The sequence below is a fragment of the Dysidea avara genome, chromosome 12 (assembly GCF_963678975.1).
Source record: "Dysidea avara chromosome 12, odDysAvar1.4, whole genome shotgun sequence".
In the NCBI taxonomy this organism is placed as follows: Eukaryota; Metazoa; Porifera; class Demospongiae; order Dictyoceratida; family Dysideidae; genus Dysidea; species Dysidea avara.
This window is the reverse complement of record NC_089283.1, coordinates 12,919,619-12,943,910: the sequence shown is the minus strand read 5'-3', so window position 1 is coordinate 12,943,910 and position 24,292 is coordinate 12,919,619. Positions and strand designations below refer to the sequence as shown.

Below are 24,292 nucleotides of genomic sequence, written 5' to 3'. Positions count from 1 at the left end.
CATTTGTGAGATATGGCCATTTGTGAGATATGGACGTCCAAAATTTCGTTTTAATTTCTTCGTTTTTTTTCTTCTTATGCTGTAACGGGGGCTTCGATTTATATTCGCACACTTTGCAAAAATTGCTATAAAATGCAAACGTGTAACTCGATTGCCTCGATCTTTGGCACAAATGAAGAACGTATAACGATGGATTCACGTACCAAGTTTGTTGTAAATCTGAGTAATATTCAAGGAGTTATGGACGTTTATTCACCTAAAAATAAATCAAACTTCTGTCACGGTTACAGGATAACCAAGTATAGAAATAACTTGAAAATTGGTGTGTAGATAGGCTGATCATCGTAGCAGTGCCTTTTGATAGTTTGAATAGCAATAGAGTTACAGCGACAAAGTTATAAAGCAAAAACTAAGCAAGTGTAAAATCACGGGATCGAGATACTCTAATAGAGCAGTCACCACGGGGTAAAAAGGTATGCAAAAATGTCGGGGATAAAAACTTACCAGAGTTCGAACCAGGGACTCCATACCTAACACCTGCATCCTTAACCACTGAACCACTGCTACCTTGACTGATCACCTCACTTAATTTCTGCTTTATAAATGAATTTTCTAGTTGAAATCTGCTTATATAATCAAACGTTTATAATTTTTCATAGATCTACCAATAGAAGTACTAGATTGTTTGAGAACATTCTGTGTATGTTCTATTAGAAGTCCTCAAAAAATGTGCACTCTATTAGAGTATTACAATAATATTATCAAATATTGAATTAAATCATGCAATGAAATACATTTATAAGTCTGTCTTCAATAATCATCATTGTATCTACATAGAAAAGAAGAAATATGAGTAAAAACAAACCTCAAAGTCAGCCATAGGCTGGTTTTGGGGCCTTATAAAGTACAAAAAGGAGTGAAATCCACACAAAAACAGCCAAGCTGTGAAAAAATGGTGCGACTTTTAAAAACCTGGGTAAAAAAAATTGTGAAATCAAAGGCGGCGGCCAAGAAATGGCTGCAATGATGTTAATGCTAAAAAATTTTAATAATGGCTCTGTGCATTGTTAAAATTTATTAGCATTAACATCATTGCAGCCATTTCTTGGCCGCCACCTTTGATTTCACAACTTTTTTCACCCAGGCTTTTTAAGGCGACACCATTTTTTCACAGCTTGGCTGTTTTTGTGTGGATAAAATGTAACAGAGCAGCCACAACACAAAGTCTAGTTATAAGGAAACTAACACAGCAGCCAAATTTATACATTAAATATTCAAATAGAGCAGTCACAGTTATACGGTCAAATATTCTAAGAAAACCAAAATAACATAGCACAGTATTTTGATACTAAAAGCATGTATTGAAGTACTTAAGTATCTCTAATAACTACTCTAATAGAGCATTATACACAGCAAGGACGGGTCAAGGGGGGGTTCAAAGGGTTCCATGGAACCCCCCTTTTTAAAGAGCCTTTCTTATTACTCTAATAGAGCAGTCACAGTAGTCTTAAGAGGTGCAGTGTAACAAGCTATGTATCTAGCTATAAATAAGGAAATATAGTTGGTGAGGGCATCTATTATGAGGAGCAACTATTGTCAGCAGGTGACGATATTTTTTTTCTTTTGGTCTTCTACTTACAGCTAGGCTGAAGTTGCAATTCATACAACTGGACTATTAAAGTAGTTTACAAGTTTTAGTTTTTTAAATTATAAATTGTGATGTTCTGTTAGAGTGTTTCCATTAGAGTACTTACTAAGTAGTGTCAAGTGATCATGGCCATATGGTATCTTGTATGAATATAGCCAATATATAGGTGATATAACAGGAGTTTAATGTTGGAGAGGGTAGAGTATTTATTCCAAATGCCCTATGTATTAGCCCATACATTGTTGAATTTGCAGCCTACTATACAGTATATAAACACATTACTTTTATGCTTGGCAGCAAACTACTGCAGAAAGTTCTGAGTAGAACAAATTTTCGTGGTATCTTTTTATGCCTGGAATTGCAGTAAAATGATAATAGCTAAATAAACGTTAATAATATTTACACATAAAAATTTTGTCCAAGTTTTGTGAGAAATTAACTCCAGTGTCCCTCAGGACAAGTATACTGACTTAATGGACCTTGATGTGTACCTTCAATGCAATTATTACCATATGAACACCAACCACAACCAGCACTAACACAGTCTTCACAACTATCCCATTTAGTCCCACTATTGCACAGTGAATGCTTCGTATAGTTAACATATGGAGGAAGAGGGCATTCTAATGGGTTGTCATAAAGTCCAATGTAAAACACATCACTGAACAAATACTCTAGACCATCTCCAATGTTAGAAAGCATGTTGCCATCAAAGTGTAAAATAAGTTTGTGATCATGTGCAACATTTCGAAGCATATCATACTCTGAAGGAAGCTCACCAATTAACATGTTGTTTTCAAATATAAGCATGTTAATATTCGCCAGTTTTGTAGCATTACAAGGCAGTGTATCATTGAAGTGATTTCTGTACAATAACAATTCCTCAATGTTTGTGAGGTCACCAATTGCCTCAGAAATATGTCCACTCAATAGATTATTAGAGAGATCCAAATGGGTTAGGCTTGACATTTTAAATATGATATCAGAAATGGTACCTTCCAACTTATTACTGGACAAATCAAGTTTTTGAAGTTCAGTTAGTTTACAAATAGGCTCAGGAATTCTATCATCTAGTCAATGTAGCTGAGACCAAGTGTTTCCAACTGTTTTATTGGGTAGCTCTGCCCATGCTTTTTTATTGTTATTTCATTATTTTTGTTAATAATAATTTTGGATGGTGTGCCATAAATATCTGCCAGGCTGAAGCAGCAAGCCTGTAGCCTTCACCGTTATGCTGATGCGAAGGCATTAGTAAGTCAGTCAGTCAGTAGAAGATTCATTTGAATATAACTTTTTTTTAATTGTGGTTACTGAAAATACAGTACTTTGGATTGCACTTACTTAAGATACTTGTGGGCTTGATTATACCTAACCAATACGTGGAGGTACAATGCAATCGCAATCTTATGCAATAATTTTCGCGTAAGAAATTTTCATACAAGCTTTGCATACAAAATTTATTCTACAACAGAAAAAAAAACAAATCATGGTATTATTAGAAGAAGGGTGCTTTGAACAAAGCTCTGTTTAAGCAAAAAAATGACTGATTTTATGCTCCCTTACAGCAACATTTGATCAAACAATAGACTTTCCATTGTATGTGTCCATAAATAATCAAGTGTTTCATTACAGTATAATTCCAGTTTAGGGACCTGCAATATTGCCATAAACCTTCATTCAGTATATTTTAAAGACAACATCTTGGTACTACTAAATGAGGTATTACCTTCGAGTGGATATACAGTACAAGAAAAGAATGATCACAAATAAATGGGAAAGATAGCAAGGTAAAAAGTTAGTAATCACTTACCCCTATCGTAAACACGCAGTTTTTTGTGATGCTACAACATAGCTACTAATTTCTTACTATTAATCACTACATTATTTTCAGTGTTGGGCAAGTTACTTTTAAAAGTAACTAGTTGCATACTATATATTACTTGCAACAGAACTATTTAGTTACAGTTACATAAATTATTACCCATAAAATAAAGTAACTATAATAATATTACATATTATATTACTTTGTGTCCCGGCACAGCCTTTAAGCTGTCACGTGTGAAACTGCCACCTTATCACGTGACATGATTGCGTTGTTGGACAATGTGCAAATCTTGGTTATAAGTAAGAAGCTGGTGAATAAGCTTCGGCTTCATTACTTCGTTGTGGCTAGACGTTACTCAGTGGATAACTAACGAGATTAGTAACTTCGTTACTTGTAGTGACAATATTACGTAATATTAGATTCGTTACAGTAACCATGTTACCTATGTAACGTGTTACATTTGTAAGTAAAGTAACTTGAGTTATATTACCTGTTTTTATAGCGTATTTTGTTATATTACTTAGCTACCACAAAAGTAGTAATATTATACGTAACGCGTTACTCCCAACACTGATTATTTTCAATATTTCATTATCACGGTTTCTTATTTCTGATCACGAGGTTCCATAGAGTATTGATCCAGCCACAGAAGAAATAATGCACTACTTAAGTAAAGACAATTACAACATCATAGAAATTACAGTGAAAATGAGTTCTTATGCTCCCCTACAAGTTCCAAAGCTCCAGTACTTCTCAGGACAAGTATACTGATTCACTGGACCTTGATGTGTACCTTCAATGCAATTATTACCATAAGAACACCAACCACAACCAGCACTAACACAGTCTTCACAACTATTACGTTTAGTCCCACTATTACATAGTGAACAGGTTGCTCCATTGATGACATATGGTGGCAGAGGACATTCAAATGGATTCTCAAAATAGTTACCCTGGATGTCTCTGAAGAAGTATTCCAAGCCATCTCCAATAGATGACAACATGTTGTATTGGAGATAAAGAACAATATTACGGTCACCATTCCTTAACATGTCAAATTCAGAAGGTATCTCTCCAACAAAAAGATTTTCTGCCAATGAAAGATAAGTGATACTAGATAGTTTTCCAATACTTCGTGGTAGAGTGCCATTCAAATAATTGTTGGCAAGTGAAAGGCGTATGACATTGTCCATTAAACCAATTGCTTCTGATATCTGTCCACTTAAATGGTTAAATGAAAGGTCAAGATAAGTAAGGCTAGGCATTGTAAAAATGCAGTCTGGGATTGTACCAGTAAAACGATTTTGAGAAAAATCAAGACGCTGAAGCTGAGTAAGTTTGCACAGGGAAATGGGGATGTCATTATTGCCATATGAGCCACCAGTTATTCTCAAGCTTTGCAGCTGCTGCCAGTTCTCACCAATATAATCAGGAAGGGGTCCAAAACCAAACACACACAGAGAGACATCCTCAAGTGAAAACATAGTTTCCCAGGTATCCGGCATTGAACCGCAGAGACCCCTGTAATCTGTTGAGGATTGAATAAGTGACAAGTTGACCAACTGGTGAAGGTTGCCATAACTTCCAGGAAAGTTACCAGTTAATCTGTTCCTTTGAAGCATCAGTTGTTTTAGACCAGTACACTTACTAATGTCATCAGGAAGTCGGCCCATAAAATCATTTGAATCAAGCATTAAACTCTCCAGTTTTGGAGTCTTCCAAGTTGTTGGTAAATACCCCAGTAGTCGACTCTCTGAGGCATACAGTTGCTGCAAATTGGGAAGCTCTATCCTTGTTGGCAAGCTAATATTGAGTAAATACATTTCACTAATGTCTAACCTTTCTAGTGTTTGCATTGCAAATATTCCTAGTGGAAACCCTTCTGCACGAATGTCGTTACCTCTCAATAACAAATTTCGTAGTTGCTTCATGTCAACAATCTTATCAGGAAGACTTGTCAATAGATGATGTGGCAAGTCTATTCCCGATACATAGTATACGGACTGATCCTCTACACAGGTTATTCCATACCAGTTGTCCGTACACGGGTCGCTACTGTTTCCCCAGTTAGTCCAGTTGCTTATTCTGTGAGCCCTATCATAGGTGGCGTTGTAGATATAATCCAACACAGATCGATCAAAAGGATCCGTTTTACCCTCCACGCCAATGTTACCCAGTAGAAATACGAACTGGAAAAGCACGAGTAAGTTAGTTGTCATTTTCTTCTACAGCCGGTATATACAAAAATGTATGCGCACCATGCACGCCCATGCACAATCACGAGACACTCCGTATAACAGTTACGCACACGTGCATAGAGTGAGACTCGAGGTGAGGCTAGCTAAGTCTACACGTAAACTTAATTAAATAACGGTGTTTTTTATGCTCTTTTGGTTATGAGATTTGTCTTCAACTACACAATAGCTAAAGAATTAGCTAGCTGAATTGTTTTCAGGCAATAATCTACAAGTCTATATTGCGAGCTATATTGCCGGTAGCTATACTTATAGCTAGCTAATATGGCAAAATTAAGGCGGCGGGGAAGGTACAAAGCAAAGCCTACCGGATGAGCTAGCTATTGCAAAAACGCTACATTGTAAGTTTAATATTTAATGATTAGTGGGTATTTGTTTTAACTGCATCTGATTCAGTTCTATGAACTGTTTTTCAGCAGTTTCCTACAATTCAAAACACCATGCATGCAGGGGCGGATCTAGTATTTTTTGAAAGGGGGGCTAAGGGACAAAGGTAACTAGCCAGGCATTAGAAGATACCCATCCTTCTCACAAGGCCCTAGTTGTAAGACCATGTAGTATCCATGATCAAATTAGCTATTTGGAATAGTGACTACATTAGTGTGCAAAGTACACTAGCATGGCAACCTAGGGGGGTCTGGGGGCATGCCCCCCAGGGAAATTTTTGAAAATTAGGCCCTCTAAAGGTGAATCTTAGAGTATTTTTAACAGTTTTTCAGTGGAAAATAATGGAATTTCAGTTTATTATATATCATTCAATTTGATTCAAATTTTACTTTTCCATTAAATCAAGACTGATTGCAATATATGCAGAGTATAGCTATCATGCATGCATGATAATCTTTTCATTTGTAACTACCAAGCATTTAGATATAGCTAGCTATATGCCATAATGCATCAGCTCCTCTTCTAATAAGCTAAATCTGTGAGACAGAAACATGTAGTATAGCTAAGTAGTATAGTGGTGTTGAATGTCACAATTTTTAGTAAACATGCTCCTTACCCTAGTGGCACTTTGTTAGCCATGTGTACTGAAAAGCAGAATGCAGTGAAGGGTACTAGTAGCTATTAGCTAGTCCATTGGCAATCCTTAGCAAAGTGCAACTATATTTGCATTTAAGGGTTTTCTGAATTTGCTGTTGTGATAGTCAACTTATTATATCTGCTGGCCGGTTATGAAGGCTGAACTATAGGCTAGCTACAAATACCAGCACCATGCATAACCAACAGCATAGGGTCATATGAGAAGGTAACTGATAGATTTTACATTCAAAGACAAAAGTGGGTGAATATGCTATAGTATAAAACTGCAAATTAGCAAAAGACTATACAGTTTGCTAAATGGCTGAGTTGGTAGCTGCCAATATTGTAACCAGTAAAGTGAGTAAATTATAGTATAAAACAGTGAAAATGTTAGTTTTAACACTGTTCCCAAGTGGCAGGAGAGTTTGAGGTATCTACACCATCAGAAATTCTTTGGTATATACAAGTAATTTATGGAAGTCTATACTACCGTGATTTGCTTTATTTTCGTGAGAAAAATTTTCGTGTAAAAATATTTTCATATGATTTATGTAAATGACTGTTCTATTAGAGTAGTTTGATTTTATATAAAAATTTTCGTGCAAGAAATTTTCATACAAATTTTGCATACGAAAATTATTTTACAATGAAAAAAAAAGCTAATTACAGTATTGTCTAGATATTATCCTTATCTCAGTAAGTCTCAATAATCAGATATACCTAACTGCACACCTCTAGTATTATATTGTCATTACTTAATGTATTGTTTTCATGCACACCCTATATTTTTTAGTAAGTATATAATTTTGACCCTTTGTTTGCATTTTGTTGCTGGTACTTGGGTAGTTTCTGTGTATCCATTCTCTCAAGTTTTATATATCAGAGAATACTACATCTCTATAACTTTAAGTCATTACCACTGCTCAAAATTATAAAATAATATGAAGGTATACTAATTTCTCAGTATGAATATGGGGAGGGGGGATGGGGTAAGTTAGCTAATACTTCAAGTATTATATACAATTTTAACCATCAGAGTTTTAAGTCATCAGTTTGCAATATTAAGTATGTATGGTGTTTGTGTCTCAACATTTTACATTTTACTACTACAAGCCCAAAGTAAAGATTATATATTTCCTATGCCCAAAGTCAGTAATTTGGCCACAACATTTCTATAGCTCTTGGATAGTAGATAATACGACAATAGACTATCTTGAAAATTATTACTGTTTCTATAACAGTAGAGTACACATGTACTTTACTTGACTGTTCTATTAGAATGTATGTATGACTGTTCTATTAGAGTAAATTGATGTATTCTCACTGTTGGGATAGTTTAAGATAGCTAGCTCTCACTTTTTCACCTGTGAGTCTGTGACAATATAACTGCAGAAAAATCTGTTTCATGAGTTTTACATTATATTTTTAAACTGCTTCAACTTGCCAAGCAGCTAATAAGGTATAAACTTTTACAAGGAATGCCCCATATACCCTAAATTCGAGCTCTGGTCTAAACTGAAACTGAATACCTCTGTATATTATGTAGAGTACATGTGCATCAACATTAATGTATACAGTGCACTTTGTGAAGGGGGAGGGGGTTAGTACTCTTTGTACACTTGCATATATGGATCTCAGTTATAATCAGAACTTTTCAAAAACCTTATAGCTATATGTATCTGTGAAAGTATACTTGCATTTATTGACTTAAGTATGAGTATTGAAATCATCTATTGCCATATAGAATAAAGTCAAATCCTATATAAGGGGATTACTGAAAGGCTTTATATAATCATGCACCACCACATGATGATGCAGGGGAAAGAAAAATCTATAACCACACAGTAAAAACAAACTAGTACCACAATACTCACTATTTTTGTGTAGTGACGTTCACTACTATGTAGTGAGGGTCACTACAAAAGAGTCTAGTGAAGGTCACTACAAAAGTAGTGAACGTCACTACACAAAAATAGTGAGTATTGTGGCAGAAATTGACCTTCACTAGTTTGTTTTTACTGTGCAAGAGTTCATAATATTATAGGAGGTGTTCATGGTTCCTACATGTGTAGAGAATTTTTGCAGAATTTTGTAAGAAAGATTCCTACACATTAAGTGTAAGACATCTTCTAGCGGTGTAGGAATAACTCCTACAAATGTAGGAATAATTCCTACACTATTTCTATACAGAATGAATACACTTTGTGCCATGTGTAGGAATCTTTCTTACAAAATTCAACAGTGTGGGAATATTTCTTACAAACTTTCTTAATAAATTATAGCCCTACATGTGTAGGAATTTCCTACGCAAGGGTCATTTTTTGGCACATCATGAGAAAAATTCTGGCTTTATTTTGGAACGTGTTTTAGCTAGCCATTATTAAGTGATTCATAACAGGAGTTTAACATTGAAGAGGGTAGAGTATTTATTCCAAATGCCCAATGTATTTTTGAATATACACCTTACAATACAGTTTAAGCACATTAATTTTTATGCTTCACAGCAAACTTTCTGGAGTAGAAAATTTTTTCAAGGTGTATTCTTATTTGTTTTTACACCAGCAATTGCAGCAAAATGATCATACTTACATATGCAATAAACAGTTATAATAAAATGTTATCCAAGTTTTGTGAGTTTAACTATACCAATGGTATATTTTTGTGTGGATATATATATTAATACATAAACTATAATCACTGTACAAACAAATTTTCTCCGCAAGTTTGAAAACTCCAGTGTCCTTCAGGACAAGTATACTGACTTAATGGACCTTGATGTGTACCTTCAATACAATTATTACCATATGAACACCAACCACAACCAGCACTAACACAGTATTCACAATTATTACGTTTAGTCCCACTATTGCAGAGTGAACACTTGGCATAGTTCACATATGGAGGAAGAGGGCATTCCAATGGGTTGTCATAAAGTCCAATGTAAAACACATCACTGAACAAGTACTCTAGACCATCTCCAATGCTAGAAAGCATGTTGCCATCAAAGTATAGAATAAGTTTGTGATCACGTGCAACATTTCGAAGTATATCATACTCCGAAGGAAGCTCACCGATTAACATGTTGTTTTCAAATGCAAGCATGTTAATATTCACCAGTTTTGCAGCATTACGAGGCAGTGTACCATTGAAACGATTTCTGTACAATAACAATTGCTCAATGTTTGTGAGGTCACCAATTGCCTCAGAAATATGTCCACTCAATAGATTATTAGAAAGATCCAAATGGGTTAGACTTGACATTTTAAATATGCAATCAGGAATGGTTCCTTCTAATTTATTACTGGACAAATCAAGTATTTGAAGTTCAGTTAGTTTACAAATAGACTCGGGAATTCTATCATTTAATCCACCGCCTTTTACAGACAGTAAACGTAGCTGGGACCAAGTGTCTCCAATGTAATCTGGAATATCACCAAAAGCACACAGTGACACATTCACCAGTGAGAACATCGTTTCCCAACTACTTGGTAAGAAAGAACAAAGACGACGATATGGAGTTGAGTCAATTAGTTGAACAAGTGATAAATCCGTCAGCTGATGAAGATTTCCGTAATCAGGAGGAAAGTTACCAAACAGCTTGTTATTCTGTAACATCAGCTGCTTTAGGCCAGTGATCTTACTAATGCCAACTGGCAACTGTCCAGTAAGGTAGTTATCATTCAACACAATGCCCTGCAACTTTGGAGTATTCCATGTTTCAGGTAGTGGCCCATTTAGTTGAGAATCGTATGCATACAAGTATTGTAAGTTAGCCATCTCCAAACGTGTAGGAAGTGTGATATTAAGATCAGTAATCATGCTGATATCCAAGACTTCTAGCGTTTGCATTGTAAACAGCCCTGTTTGAAAGTTTGAATATTCTAAATAGTTACCAGTTAATATCAAAGTCTTGAGGTGTTTCATCTGGTAGATCTCACTAGGCAGCACTGGAATCAAATGATGTGGCAAATCTATTCCGGATACGTAGTATACGGACTGATCCTCCACACAGGTTATTCCATACCAGTTGTCCGTACACGGGTCGCTAGTACTACTACTGTTTCCCCAGTTAGTCCAGTTCGCTACAACATGGCGAGAATCGTACGTATACTTGTACAGATAGTCCAACACCATCCTGTCGAAAGGGTTCGTTTCGGCTAAAGGCTTTTGATCAGAATACATGTGATTTCCCATGCAGCTTGTAAGCATTACCGCCAACCATGTTAACAAAAACAAGTAGGAAGCCATTTGCAGCCACGCCCACGTACACTGACGTCATAACATAATTAATGGACATAAACACAATCAAGTATGTATTTCGGCCACTGGCCTTTAATTTAGTCCATGTCCTAGATTGTGCCAGTGCTTATCTAACACGTTCTTAAACATAGAAATGAAAGTTGCTGACTTCAGGTAAGGAGTTCCAGTCATTGATGAATTTGTTAGACAAACAGTTTTGGGTAGATGCCTTAGATCATAGACATTACTTGTATTGCTCATAACCTGTACGCTTCCACCAGACATCCACATTTATTTCCAAGTTTTTAGTGCACATTAAAAAAAAAACAAAAAAAACGCAATGAGTGAGCATGCATCTGTAAAATATTTCATGATCCAAGTGCACATGGTATCATGTGGCTAGAAAAAAGTAGAAAAATTCATAGACCATACACATAAATTAAACAGTAAAATAGAACGATTTTAATTTCTTGACTAGTGACAAATGTTTGGGTTTCAGTTTTTCAATGTCCCGTTGTTGCTGCCCAGTGAAGCACTGCTTGACTGTAGGAGTGATGTATTGTTCATAGAAGTAATCTGCCAATACTTGGATAATCCATGCCCTCAAGCTATCAGAATTGAAGGTTTCACACACTGTCAGTAGACCTTCAAGCAATCAAAATAAATATTCAGGTTATACTACTTGTACTGCACTGCATAGCTATGTGTCAATACATATTATTATGTGTTCAAGTAATACAACTCCAGCAGTCTATAGATCACACTGTTACCCTAACAGTTTACCAAACAAACAGAATGTACACAAACAAGAGCTTGTAAAACTAGCAATACAAATACATATGACAGAGCAAAAATATTAAAATAGGCAGCCCCTAAAATCACATAATGGTTTATCACTGACAATTAACATCCCAACCATATAATTATGTTAAGTGAACATAACAGATTGTTGTACCTAATGCACACAATTTTTCCTTACACTTTTAAAGTTCATGTAATCAGTATTTCATCACTGTGCTTTACCTGGTATTTCTTCTACATTTTCACGACACAAGTGTCTACTTAATAACTCTGAAATTTTAGTTTCAGCATAACTTGTTAGTCTATCAATACAGAACTGATCACCCAGTTTGAGCAGAGAGAAAAGTGGCTCCAGAGTATCTCCTGTCAAACCACTTGTCAGTAAATCATCAACTACGTCACTTCTTCCAAAATATATCCAGTCCAAGAATGTGCCAAAATGTTGTGAGCTACTACAGGTTGGAAGTGATATCTGCACAGCAAAAAAAACAAAAACATGGTTAAAGTGTCACTACCGGTCTGTAAAAAGGGGTCTTATACTCTTTTCAATTGCATGTACTTGGCAACCTGTAACTTGACTTGTGAATGCGGTATCACCCTGAAATTTAGTCCCCTTATACCCCTAACATAGCAATATGGCTTGCTGTAATATGATAGGTTGAAAACATGAGTTATGAATAGTCAAACTTGACAATTTGGAAAGGAAATAAGACCCCTTTTTGCAGACCAGGTCACATATACAATGATGAGTGTTCAATTCTGAGATGGGGATAGTGCTCCTGATATCGAAGCGGTAGATAGGGTTATATAGTGAGACCTCCATTATCCAAACACCCATGTGCCAGTTCAATTCAATCATAAAAGTGTTCAGATAAGTGAATTTGTTCAAGTAAATGAAGCCCATTCATTTATATACAGAATCCCGTTCAACTACTCTAAATGACAAAATACTCTAATAGAGCAGTCATCGGATAATTGAGGGTTCGGATAATTGAGGTCCTACTGTAACTACTCTTCACTTATCTGGCATACACAATCAAAGTTGACCTGACATTGCAAATGCATGCATGTGGCATGTATGATCATCCCAAACTAGGGGGGTCCCCACCACCCATCCACCCATGAAACTTTGCATGTTCTAAGATTACACCTGAAACTTTTTACACATTCCCTCAGTGATGAACCATACCCAAGTACAGTGTAAGCAAGCGCAGTTATTTCTTCACAGAATAATAGACTATCTCAAGCAATACATAGCCGTGGCCAATATATGTATAGAATGGCATGGTGGACACTGGGTCTTAGAAGATTCATCAAAGATACGCAGTTTGTAGATTATCATTTGTGATAAAAAATATAATTATTTCCTTTAAAAAAATTCCAATGCTATTATATAGTAGTTGGTTGTTCTATTAGAGTATATCATTCTTAAAGTAGTCTACAATTTAGGATAGAAACTAAGTACATACTTCTGATTGAGACCCTTCCTTGTATCTTCCACTGAACATGGCAGAGAACACACTGGATCTAGCACAGAGGATAGCCTTGTGAACAACAAACCTTTCATTGTCAACAACCAGAGTTAAATCACTAAATACATTTGACTTGTAAAGTGTTCTTAAATGACGCTCACATGACCACAAATCAGACCGGCCATGTAATGAAATCCCCAGATCATCAATGTATGACATGATAGTATTGTAAAGATCATGATGACGATCAATGATCAAGGTGGATTTGTATATACACTTGATCAGAGTGTCAAACACAACAGGAGAAATATCTTCACTAACTTTAATCTGTAAGCACAAGTTCATCTCACTACATAAAAGCAAATACAAATATTTTATATGTGAAAATAGTATAAGAATGTGTACAATAGTTACGTTTGTGTTCATCCGAGCCCTTGTATCTTGTTAACTCTTGTTACACCCAAGCATTTAGTGGCGCTGTGAAGCCCTTCATCAAAAAAAGCACTTTGATACAGACAAGAACAAGTAAGTTATGAGGCTTTAAAAATATCCCATACATTTAGTATAGACTATTCAGGCAAGCAAACATGTTTACAACATGAAAACATGCTTGTTCCAGTACAAAACCATTGGGAGTGAACACATGTTCACCTCTGATATACTCAGGTGGAGTCTACTGACTATAATAATGTTTTGATATAACTTTTATACCATTATATTATAGATTTGCATATTCACAGAGAGTAATTTGTTTTGTTTTGCAATTGTGTTACTTTCACGATTTTAGGATGCAACATATCACGATTACGATAACTATCGCAATGTTATATACGCACAACTTTGTATGGATTATTTAACACATGGTGAAATTGTGTACAACTGTTTGACACAATTAGGGCCATATGCAGTTACAGTTTAATACAAACAGTATAATGAATTATAGTATCATTAGAATTCAACGATTTCTAACAGGTAAACTTTAAAATATCAGGCTTGTTTTCCAGATCATGTTCTTCCACAGCAGTATGTGCCACTATTTTGAATTTACTAATATACATTTACATCACAACATCACGATTATTTATAATACATATCAACATCACGATGTTCAGAGACAATCACGACTAATCCCACAATTGATATAATCTCCCAGCCCTAGTACCACTCAAATGCAACATTGTCTCGCAAGGGTGTAAGCTCGCAAATGAAATGGGTGTCACGCCCTTTAATTAGGAAGTTTTTTTTTTAAATCGCTTGCACTCTTGCGAGACAATGTTACATTTGAGTGGTATGTATCGTATGTGTGTTTGCAATAAAATGTGACCATCTCAGCAAAAATCTGATTTGTTCATACAATTTCAGGTTTTTTTTCTCAGCATTGTTTGCAGTGTCCAAGGAATGGATCACCAAAGTTTCAGCCTTCTGTGGTGAGTAGTTTTGGAATTATAGCGCTAGACAGTAGGAAGAGCAAGATAATCAATTTGCACAGCGACTATACTGAAAAAAACTACAGGCGCTTATATTTGCAGCCATAGCTTCCTTTTGGATTAGTCTACAACATTGCAATTTGGCTTAAAATGTCCACAATGGATTAGCACATCAGCCGAGGTATAGTGTTAGCCCTGTAATTACTTGTGCATATGGATATGAAGACAATTTGGTAGAAGAAATTATGACGATCTTGTTCACGTTTACTGTATCGTAAACAAACGCACATGACACGCATGCCATTGGAGCTACAGAAACAAAACAAAGTAGAGATGGACCGATACCACTTTTTACCGATATTTCCGATACCAGTATTTGTACTGAAATTATTTGCCGATACCGATACCGATACCGATACTATACATTGAAGCCTAGACAAGTTTATTATAGAAATTTCATTGTTGTGATACATAGCTAGCTATTAAAATATCACAGTAATTGATTGATCTCAGTTCAATCAAATTTTAAATATTCATTGTATAACAGCTAAACATGATAAAAACATCACTGTGGATTACTAATTTCTTGATTTGAGGTAGTTTTCTTGTAAGCTTATTGATAAGGCAATTAATTGCGTGGGCGGCCAATAATTGTACAATGTTTGTTACAGCTTTTCAACCAAACCTTTTCATGAAAAGGCAAGCCAAATAGTCATAAACTTATTTCTTCAGGAACAACTGCATTACCATTTAATTACAAAGGATTCACATGCTCTAATATATTAGAATACACACGGAGCAGTTGCAGCAATACTTGGAAAAGGGTAACAAAGGCTTTGTTTCACTACTTTGTTAGCTCAACTAAGTTACTGATTAGCTCAACTAAGTTATTAGCTACTGGAAACTTAGCTAGAGATGGTTTAATAAAAGTGGTGAGTGTCTACTGTGGTATCTGTACCTTGTATTACCGATACCGATCCGATACTGGTATCGGTATCGGTCCACCTTTAAAACAAAGATTTTCAAACTCTCCATGAGCAGGCAAATAAGATGGTATATACTTTTCATCAATTTGAGTCTTCCTTCTTCAAGTACTGGCCCAATAAAAACTTGCACATTTTTCTTTGTAGCATGCGTTAATTTCCCTTTTTCAATACGCATGCTTGTGCGAACAAGTCGGGGTTTTTGCTGAGATGGTCACAAATATAAAACTTTATCAAAAATTGAAACAGCCTTCTTGCTGGAAAGCATGGGTGAATGTACATAGGCCAAACACTGTAGCTTGATGAATTCCCCAGTTCATGGTAAACACAAGTACAAACTCCTGCACTGATGACTTGATGATTAATAGTTAGTTTTCATACCTACTGCACTGAACTTTTTCTGTACATGCAGTCAATGGCTACAGTAAAGTCAATCAAGTTATGGAGTATGGTGTATGTTCTGCAGAGGAAGCTGCTCTCCTTTGGGTTGTGATCGTTTACACAATGCCATTTATGATTGTACCAACTTTAACCAACTCCAGCAAAGGGTGTTTCGGTGCTTTCATCTAGTGCCATCAAACTAAAATTCTAGGAAATGGGACTGGGACGGAGACCAATGGAAAATGACTGCTAAAATCAGTGGGGTGTATAGGTCATCATGTCAATATGCACATTGTCAGATCCTACCATTAAAATGATTGAAACATTCTAATAGAGCAATCACCTCTGCATTTAAAATACTCTAATAGAGCAGTCTACAATGAGCAATGCTTTGTTAAAATTTGATGCATTTATAAACTGATAAGCTAAGTTGTCAACACTGAAAGTTTTCCCTTGAAACCATAAACATTTTTAAAGATTTAACTATTAAAACACAAAGCTAAAGGCGGTAACTTGAACTAGAGAGACTGAAGTATTCTAGCTAACCAACACTTGCCTTCATGTAGATGTTGAAACTATTACTACCAAACAGAATCTTCATGTTTTTGCCCTTAGAGAGTTTTATTTCACCACCATGAAATAAATACAAATAAATAACTCAATTACCCTGAAATTTTGCACACAAAAAGGGCATACAATGGTCAATTCGTGTAATATGCTTTGGTGAAAATCTAATAAACATTCACACAGTTATGGACGATTATTTGCATAAAAGACTTTTTAGCCATAGCTACACAGGGTAAACTTCTTATGAAATCACAGCAGTATCTTTTTGATGGTGCAAGAGAAAGCGGAGTAACAGCTACAGAGTTGTAAGGCAAAAATCAAAATAATTATAGAGAGTGAAAAACACAATGTAAATACTCTAATTGAACAGTCAGCTAGAAGCAAAAACTGACAATCAAAACAATATAGCAGGATAACTAAAATACTTTAAAAGAATTGGGATTACTATACCAATAATAAGTAGATTAATGTAAGTACTGATCTTCATTAAGCAAAACCTCACACTATATCAATATATACCCTATAATTCCCAATATATATATTGTTTCTATGTAGTATATATACGTACGTATGTACGTAGAACAAGGATATCCCTTACCTAGTATTTTCCTGCTGACTGATAGAAGCTTGTTCAAACAAGTTTGTAGTCAACAATACTTCTTTGTTAAGTATCACCTTATCAGTACAGTCAACCAATTCAACACAATTTGATAACACACCAAACAGTTTTCTAAACAATGCCACCCTTGAACAGAGAATCACTTTATGGCAGTAATAATAATCTCTCCCACATATAAAAACAACATCCGATAATGATTCATCATTTAAGACAGCCGTAAAGTCTCCAGAATTGTTGTCATAATGTAAATACCTGCATCGTAGTTCCTTTTGCTTCATCACTGGGATAGGTAGTGGAATACGCAGAGTAGAAGACAATCCAAAGAAATTCTTTATTTCATTGTGTCTCCTTCTAAAGCACACAATACAGCATAGCATCTATCTACAACTTTACATAGGAATGATAACAACTGTATACAGAGTGCACATGTGTGTTTCATAGCCATCTACCCTGTCACATACTACGGGAGCAATGATCGGTATTGCATGATGCCAAGTTTGATTTGCTGGAAATACATCAGTTTTCCCAGACCAACTTGGGCAATCTGATTACTGCAGAAAAAAGAGGTCAATTTGGGGACCACCAAAAATGGTATGGCTGCCAAACAAGTCAAGTGATCATTTCCAAGCTAGTGCAATGTGCATAATGAGTGCACCATATGAGATCACACGTGACCAGAGAAGAGAACTGATCTATAGCTAACTGGATAGCCTACATACATATGCTCTAATAGAACAATCAAATACTCAATAAGAACATGAAGGGATGGGATAAAAACCACTTACTTTGTGACCACTGCACTGTCATCTCATTGTTGTGCAACTCTGTGCCAAAATATTCTACCATATCAAAGTTTGAGTTCTATATCCTCTCAAACATACCAATAGCCTTAGAAGAGGTTTGGCTATACATCCTAAGAATCTGTGTCTTTTTACTGGTATGCAGGCAAATACCGGGTAGTTTAGCAACCAAATTTGGTCTGGGGGACCACATTTCACAGGGAGTGGAGTTTTTCAGTTCACTTACTCTCAGAGGTCAATTGAAATTTCCCTGCAAAACTTTGTACAAACTCACAAGAAATAAAACAAGATCATTGGTAACCCATACACACGCATGCACACACACATCCAACATTTTAAAAGAATATCCACTATGTAAAAACAATGCTGGCACCTCTGCAATCTGTTAAATACATGTTTAGTATAACTTTATTGTTTGATTAGTCTTTGTAAAACCTCTATCTGGTATTTTGTCAGAATCATTGTTAAGTATGGTGTAACAGAGATCACAAACGTATATTTGGATACAAAATTTCATGGGTAGAAATTTTTGGTGTTAAATCTAGCACAATTGTTATGGTAAAATCTTGTGTCATATGTACCGCATTTTTTCTATTCTGTTGGCTAGAAATCAGACAGGATTTTGTTTGGCAAATTGAAGTCAATTTACCAAAACTTTGTATCATACAGTATTCGTTACATAACAGAAATTAGCTTTCACAATAGAATAGGTACTATCAGTAAAATAACACACACTACATGTTGAAACCAGGTCACTACCACTGACCCGAATTAATAAAATCAAGGTGCGTACATAATCAGTAAAGGGTGTGTTGAAGTTTGTAAATAATTATGCACAAATCTATAACATACATTTTTTGCTATGTGGAACCATGCTCACAGACTGATTGTATCGTGGCTCCATGTATGCCTACAAACAGCATCACACATTCCCTGGTGGGCATGGCTCATGAAATAAAGTGACTTGCCGCAAAACAATAACTCGTACAATAACAATCAATTAGTAGGCATGGTATACTAACATACAGTAGCACATATTTTGGTAAATGGTTGTGGCTCACGAAAGAAGCTGGGTTGTTGCAGCAGGGCTAGACTTTGACATGTCCATTAATTATACATGATCCAATCTGGGACAATCTATAAAGCGGGCCAGATCCAAATGGCTCAAGTGACCTGGGTGACACGACCCTGTTTCAACGCTGATGTAGGTTGTTTCAAAACCAAGCCAGGCTACTATTGTTGGCTCCTATCAAGCATGGCAAGACCAACCACTAAAGCCATCCATCATTAACATCAGGTTAATGAGGAAGAAACGAAAAAAACAAACCATTATAAAGCGATCACTCACCATACACAAATATTGTTTAGCATAACAGAAGTAACAAAGCATAGCATGCCTAAAGGATTTGTCATCAGACACCAAACCCTACAAACTTAATGATTCAAGCTAGCAGATATGTGCATGTAAAAGAACCAAAGGAGGTTGGTCATGTGTCATAGCCCCATGATGTAGTGACTGCAACCAAGAAATCAGTGTTGATATCATTTTATCACATTTACTGTATGCTTAATGTAACATTTGTTTCTTAGTGAGGAAAGCCACACAAAATGTTGGGTAGCCAAGGTTCTGGGAACTATAATTTACCAACATTATATCAATGCCAAGGTATCAGAAGTTGAATGGGTTGAACTTTTCTTCATTATCATGAGATGTTTGATGACACCTCCTCCATACCTACATAGTACCTGGAACCTTCCCAAGAATGTAACACAATTATGTTGAAGTAAAGGACATAATAGCAGCTGTACGCATTCCAAGTACAGGTCCCACAGAGTATTTCATGACCTCATTAATAATATCATGGCCATACTGTATCAATCCCTAAAAATAGTAAAAGTGGTGTATATGCTTCATGACCACAGTAATAAAACCAACTGGCCATGTCAACTTAAGATGTAGCACTTTCACACCTCACATCAAAGGAATTCCAGAGAATACATTTGCCATGTATACCTCTTTACAGGGAGACATCTAAATGTACACCAGTGTACATTGAAATGTATCCAGGAAAGTGGTTGCACTTTAATTTATACAAGCTCAGACCAAAATTGATTGTAAATTAAAGCTCACGTGATGATTACCACAAACTGAAGTGTTGCCACAAGAAGCACTTAACAAAACACTTGTAAATTCCCCCTACTTAACTTTTCCATGATATCCGTAGGACTTATCCATTTATTATAACAATCATAGCTACAACGTTGCTTGCTGCCTAACCATAATCGAATCTTTCAGGTATGTAAATAAAACGAATCTAGTGGTTACACTCGTATTGGCATCAAGGCTATCAGCCTGAAACAGAAGTGTTACATATCAGGCAAATCACAAGTGCCCATGTTACAACTATAAATTGTGCTTCATGGCTATAATAGGCCATCTCATTACAGCACTCATGTCAAATACACTGGAAGACTCCATCTGTGCTTTGACTTATTAATGGAGTCACCTAATTATAAAGATTATTTTGGGTCTGAATTGGATTTTATGCTCTATATGTAAACAACATATCTCAGGCTTTCAAATATGAATTAAATGCAACCATTGTAATGTATATGTACAGTTGTGTAAGAAGTACTTACTTGATGACTTTCCCATCAAGAAAAGTGTATCCTTGCCTGTGAAGGCCAGCAACAGATACCATGTTTAAAAATGTTTCAACTTCGATGTTTCTGCTCAGATGACAATCCAAATGGAACTTGCACCCTGAGGAATGAACAAAAATAAAATGTACACAAAAACTGTCAACAAGACACACACGTACGCACGTACACACAAAGGCCTAGCCTATGGCAGTGGTGCAAAACATAGCTATTGCCGTCCAGCAAACCAGCACTGGGACACTTGTGCTCCACTCAGGCACTTGAGCTTTGTGCAGGCAAATCCTCCTGGAGCAAGACTAATAGCCCACAGGAGGACTGTCCAGGTCCCTTGGAGAGAGGTTGTGGAACCCAAAGTTCCACAACAATCCCAACACCGCTAAACAAGACAAGGACAGTTGGGCATTTGCTTCCTCAGGTACCTATTGATGTTACAGCTGGGTGGGCTGCTTCCCCAGTTGGCACAAGACTACCACTTTAAAACAGCTGGGTAGACTGGAGAAATGTGAGTAAAGTTCCTTGCTCAAGGAAACAACAATACCACCAAATTGGCATAACCAGGCATCGAACCTGGAATCCTTCGATTACCAGGCAAATACTCTAGCCACTTGGCTGTGCTGCCTCACACACACACACACACGCACGTACACACACACACGCACGTACACACACACACGCACGTACACACACACACGCACGTACACACACACACGCACGTACACACACACACGCACGTACACACACACACGCACCAAGGAATACATAGGCAGGTCTTTGCCTGTATTATCAAGACCGGTTAAATGAAACATGTAACATGTATAATGCTAACTAACAGCCTGAGGAAGTATATGAATGAATGTATATAAATTCCAGTATGGTATTATCACTGAAGTGAAAAGTAGTTTGAAAGATAAATGTTGGACCACAGTTCAAGGCGATAATGTAAACATGACTCAATAACTGAAAACCAGTCTGTCTGATAGTGCTCTACTGATTCTAGCTACAAGCACAGCTGAATGTATGTAACCAGATGGTAAATGGTTTGATTTTTTCTGGTCTAACTGGACATGAAACTGTAGGGCTCTTCACTTTGTGGTCAGAAAAACAGGCAAATTTACATGTTTTCATGCCAAAATAGGAACATACCTTTCTGTACTGATGTTTTCCAATCTTTTTCCATATCAATTTCATCATCGTCATCCTGATCCTCGACAATAATCCTTACACTGATTATTGGCACTGACCGAGATGTATAGCGAACTTCAGCTATCCAAGAATCGCACATTTTAGAGAAAGAATGACCCTTCTTCAGAGAATAACACAACACCACACAGTCCACAGTACTATATGCCTTGTATCTCAGCTTGTTGTAAATTGTCTCACAAGCTAAAACAATAAGACAACCCTTAATGTATAAATAGTACACCATTTTTTGCTAGCTATTCTCAAAACAATGATGAAAATACAAAAAAATGTTTCTGATGCAATAACAGAACAGTAGGGCACAAAGTAGTAAATGACAAGGAACAGTTTGTGAATTCATATACAATAACAACACAATGGTTGGGAAGCACTAGCTGTATAGTTCACTACCATTCTCTTAGTTTAGTCATATCCAAAACAGGAATAAAACCGGGGTGACCACATGGTAACCAGATGGAACTTGCTTTCATTTAAAAAAAGAGTAAGCAGCTAGTTAGAATGAAAACTGCAGTTCATTCCACTTGAGAAACTTGGAACAAAAAAGATGAGCCACAAAAATCATGTTCCTGCCTGGAATTGAACCAGGGACCTTGAGTGTGTGAGACTCACGTGATAACCACTACACTACAGGAACACCACAACATCACAAAGGATTGTTTGCAGTTTTAGCTTGATGGTGTTACACATGCCATGCCTTGATACTGTGGCAGATACTGAAAGTTGGAAGAAATTTAACACCGCACACCTAGCAAACAGTTACCATTTACAACAAGGACGCTCTGAATACAATACTGCAGCAAAGAGATACAGTACATGTCTGAAAAAAAAACAACCTGAGTCTAGATAGCCAAAGGAATGTTTAGCTGTAATTTTCAGAGCCTGAGAAGCATACAACTTTCTACACTACAGTAACAGTTTTATAACTCCATCCAGTGCACAATTCCAATAAACAGGTGTAGCTACACATATGTTTACAAATAGCAACAATACACCTTTGGATAAGTGGGTGTGGTTCCACACAAAAGTTAATTAGTCAATGAAGGTTGTTACTTTATGGTCACACTTGATACCTAAATTCCAAAAGACAATTGACTTAAGTCAAGCATATCAACAAAATGAATTAGATTGTGAGTCCCATGAATATGTCACTATCGATACCCAACAAGGGTTTTTTGCTAGAGACATCATGGGTTTGTATAGACTGGTGCCACTCACTGTTACACTAAAATGTAAGGGTCTGGTGAAATACAGATTAGTGCTGGTGGTATACTGGTATTTTAGATATTACTATAATCAGCATTGAAGGAAACCGCTTAGCATAGCACTTTAGGGGAAGCCAGACATGAAGACTCTGGCATTTAATTAAGTTATGTGTTGATGGTTTAGTGGTGACTACAAGCCCATGCCCCAAGTAAACATGAGGTTTACTGCTTGCTGTGTAGTGCCAGCCTACTGTCTCATTACATTGCAGCAGTAAAATGTATTTCTAACCTGCTTGCCTTGTACTTGTGGCATTTATCCAACTTGAATTGTAACTTGGAATGTGTTAAAACTTACTGACTTCAAATTAAATAAGTTTGTAATGATTACTACATTCACTACTATATACCGCCATACCGTGATACCTTTTAGATACTGGATACTGCTTATAATTTTTCAATACCGCCCAGCACTAAATACAGATCCCATCAGTTTTAGTGCAGAAATTCCACACTAGCCAATGACATTCAGCCAAACAGTAGCAATGCAGTCTTTATTCACATTGCAGACATAACACATGGTTATGTATGCTGCCTAATTTAATTCCTGGTATGGGATCTGTATATTACATTTAGCAAAGGGGCAGGTGGCACCTAGTGGCTAGTCTAGCAATGCCCGCCCCTTCGAGGGACGGGCGCCGCCAGACTACGTGGTGTCTCTAAAATCTAAGGTGAAATAAATTCACCATCAGGGTATCCCCTGCAATTACTGCTATCTTTATATTCATCATGACGTCATACATCACGTGTACAGCTACTTACATGTATCCAAGAGCTGAAGTTGGCATTTAACATTGTAGCATTGTGTGTGAATATTGTACTTGGTTCTCTTCAAAAGCTTACGCTCTCCGTTATCCAAACGAGAAACGTCATACGCGCAACTTAACAAGAGATCGTCTTTCTTACAACCAGCGTCCCCAATAGAAAGTACTCTGATTGAAATGGGGCCTTTGCTATCACTAGAAAAGCTATCACCTTTATTTGACATGAAGTTATCCACGATTGGATTGACATATTGTGAAATCCCACCCACTGCCATATCCAATAGACCTTATTCATTTAGAACAGTAAGCGCCCTCTGATGTCACGCAAAGCCATACAAGGGTCCCTATTTACCATGGTAATGGCTTTT

At 36.5% G+C, this 24,292-nt stretch overlaps 3 protein-coding genes and 1 non-coding gene across 5 annotated transcripts; all 4 read right to left on the bottom strand.

Moving 5' to 3' along the window:
• Window positions 1-4,105: 4,105 nt before the first annotated feature.
• Window positions 4,106-5,751, bottom strand: LOC136240359 (uncharacterized). The gene has a single exon (XM_066031315.1). The coding sequence runs from the start codon at window positions 5,690-5,692 to the stop codon at window positions 4,190-4,192; it is 1,503 nt and encodes a 500-aa protein (XP_065887387.1). The 5' UTR covers window positions 5,693-5,751; the 3' UTR covers window positions 4,106-4,189.
• A 3,598-nt stretch (window positions 5,752-9,349) lies between these two features.
• On the bottom strand, window positions 9,350-11,009 carry LOC136240535 (uncharacterized). Its single transcript, XM_066031527.1, has one exon. The coding sequence runs from the start codon at window positions 10,997-10,999 to the stop codon at window positions 9,446-9,448; it is 1,554 nt and encodes a 517-aa protein (XP_065887599.1). The 5' UTR covers window positions 11,000-11,009; the 3' UTR covers window positions 9,350-9,445.
• A 267-nt stretch (window positions 11,010-11,276) lies between these two features.
• LOC136240474 (rho-related protein racA-like) lies at window positions 11,277-24,231 on the bottom strand. Of its 2 annotated transcripts, none has more exons than XM_066031463.1 (7): window positions 23,923-24,231; window positions 21,845-22,084; window positions 20,681-20,804; window positions 17,220-17,591; window positions 13,261-13,612; window positions 12,014-12,263; window positions 11,277-11,635 (listed from the first exon to the last, which is right to left on the bottom strand). In XM_066031463.1, the coding sequence occupies exons 1-7, from the start codon at window positions 24,197-24,199 to the stop codon at window positions 11,430-11,432; spliced, it is 1,821 nt and encodes a 606-aa protein (XP_065887535.1). In that variant the 5' UTR covers window positions 24,200-24,231; the 3' UTR covers window positions 11,277-11,429. The 2 variants fall into 2 exon arrangements, with proteins under 2 accessions (XP_065887535.1, XP_065887536.1); XM_066031464.1 differs by having other exon boundaries at window positions 24,004-24,231.
• On the bottom strand, window positions 22,463-22,535 carry Trnav-cac (transfer RNA valine (anticodon CAC)). Its single transcript has one exon. It is a non-coding gene; the product is annotated as a tRNA-Val (tRNA).
• Window positions 24,232-24,292: the final 61 nt, after the last annotated feature.

Coding starts and splice junctions, on each gene's coding strand:
- LOC136240359 (XM_066031315.1), bottom strand. CDS start 5,692: ATGACAACTAACTTACTCGTGCTTTTCCAGTTCGTATTTCTACTGGGT.
- LOC136240535 (XM_066031527.1), bottom strand. CDS start 10,999: ATGGCTTCCTACTTGTTTTTGTTAACATGGTTGGCGGTAATGCTTACA.
- LOC136240474 (XM_066031463.1), bottom strand. CDS start 24,199: ATGGCAGTGGGTGGGATTTCACAATATGTCAATCCAATCGTGGATAAC. Junction 20,805..21,844: donor GAAAACATCAGTACAGAAAG/GTATGTTCCTAT, acceptor TTCATTCCTCAG/GGTGCAAGTTCCATTTGGAT. Junction 17,592..20,680: donor CTTGATGGGAAAGTCATCAA/GTAAGTACTTCT, acceptor TGTGTGCTTTAG/AAGGAGACACAATGAAATAA.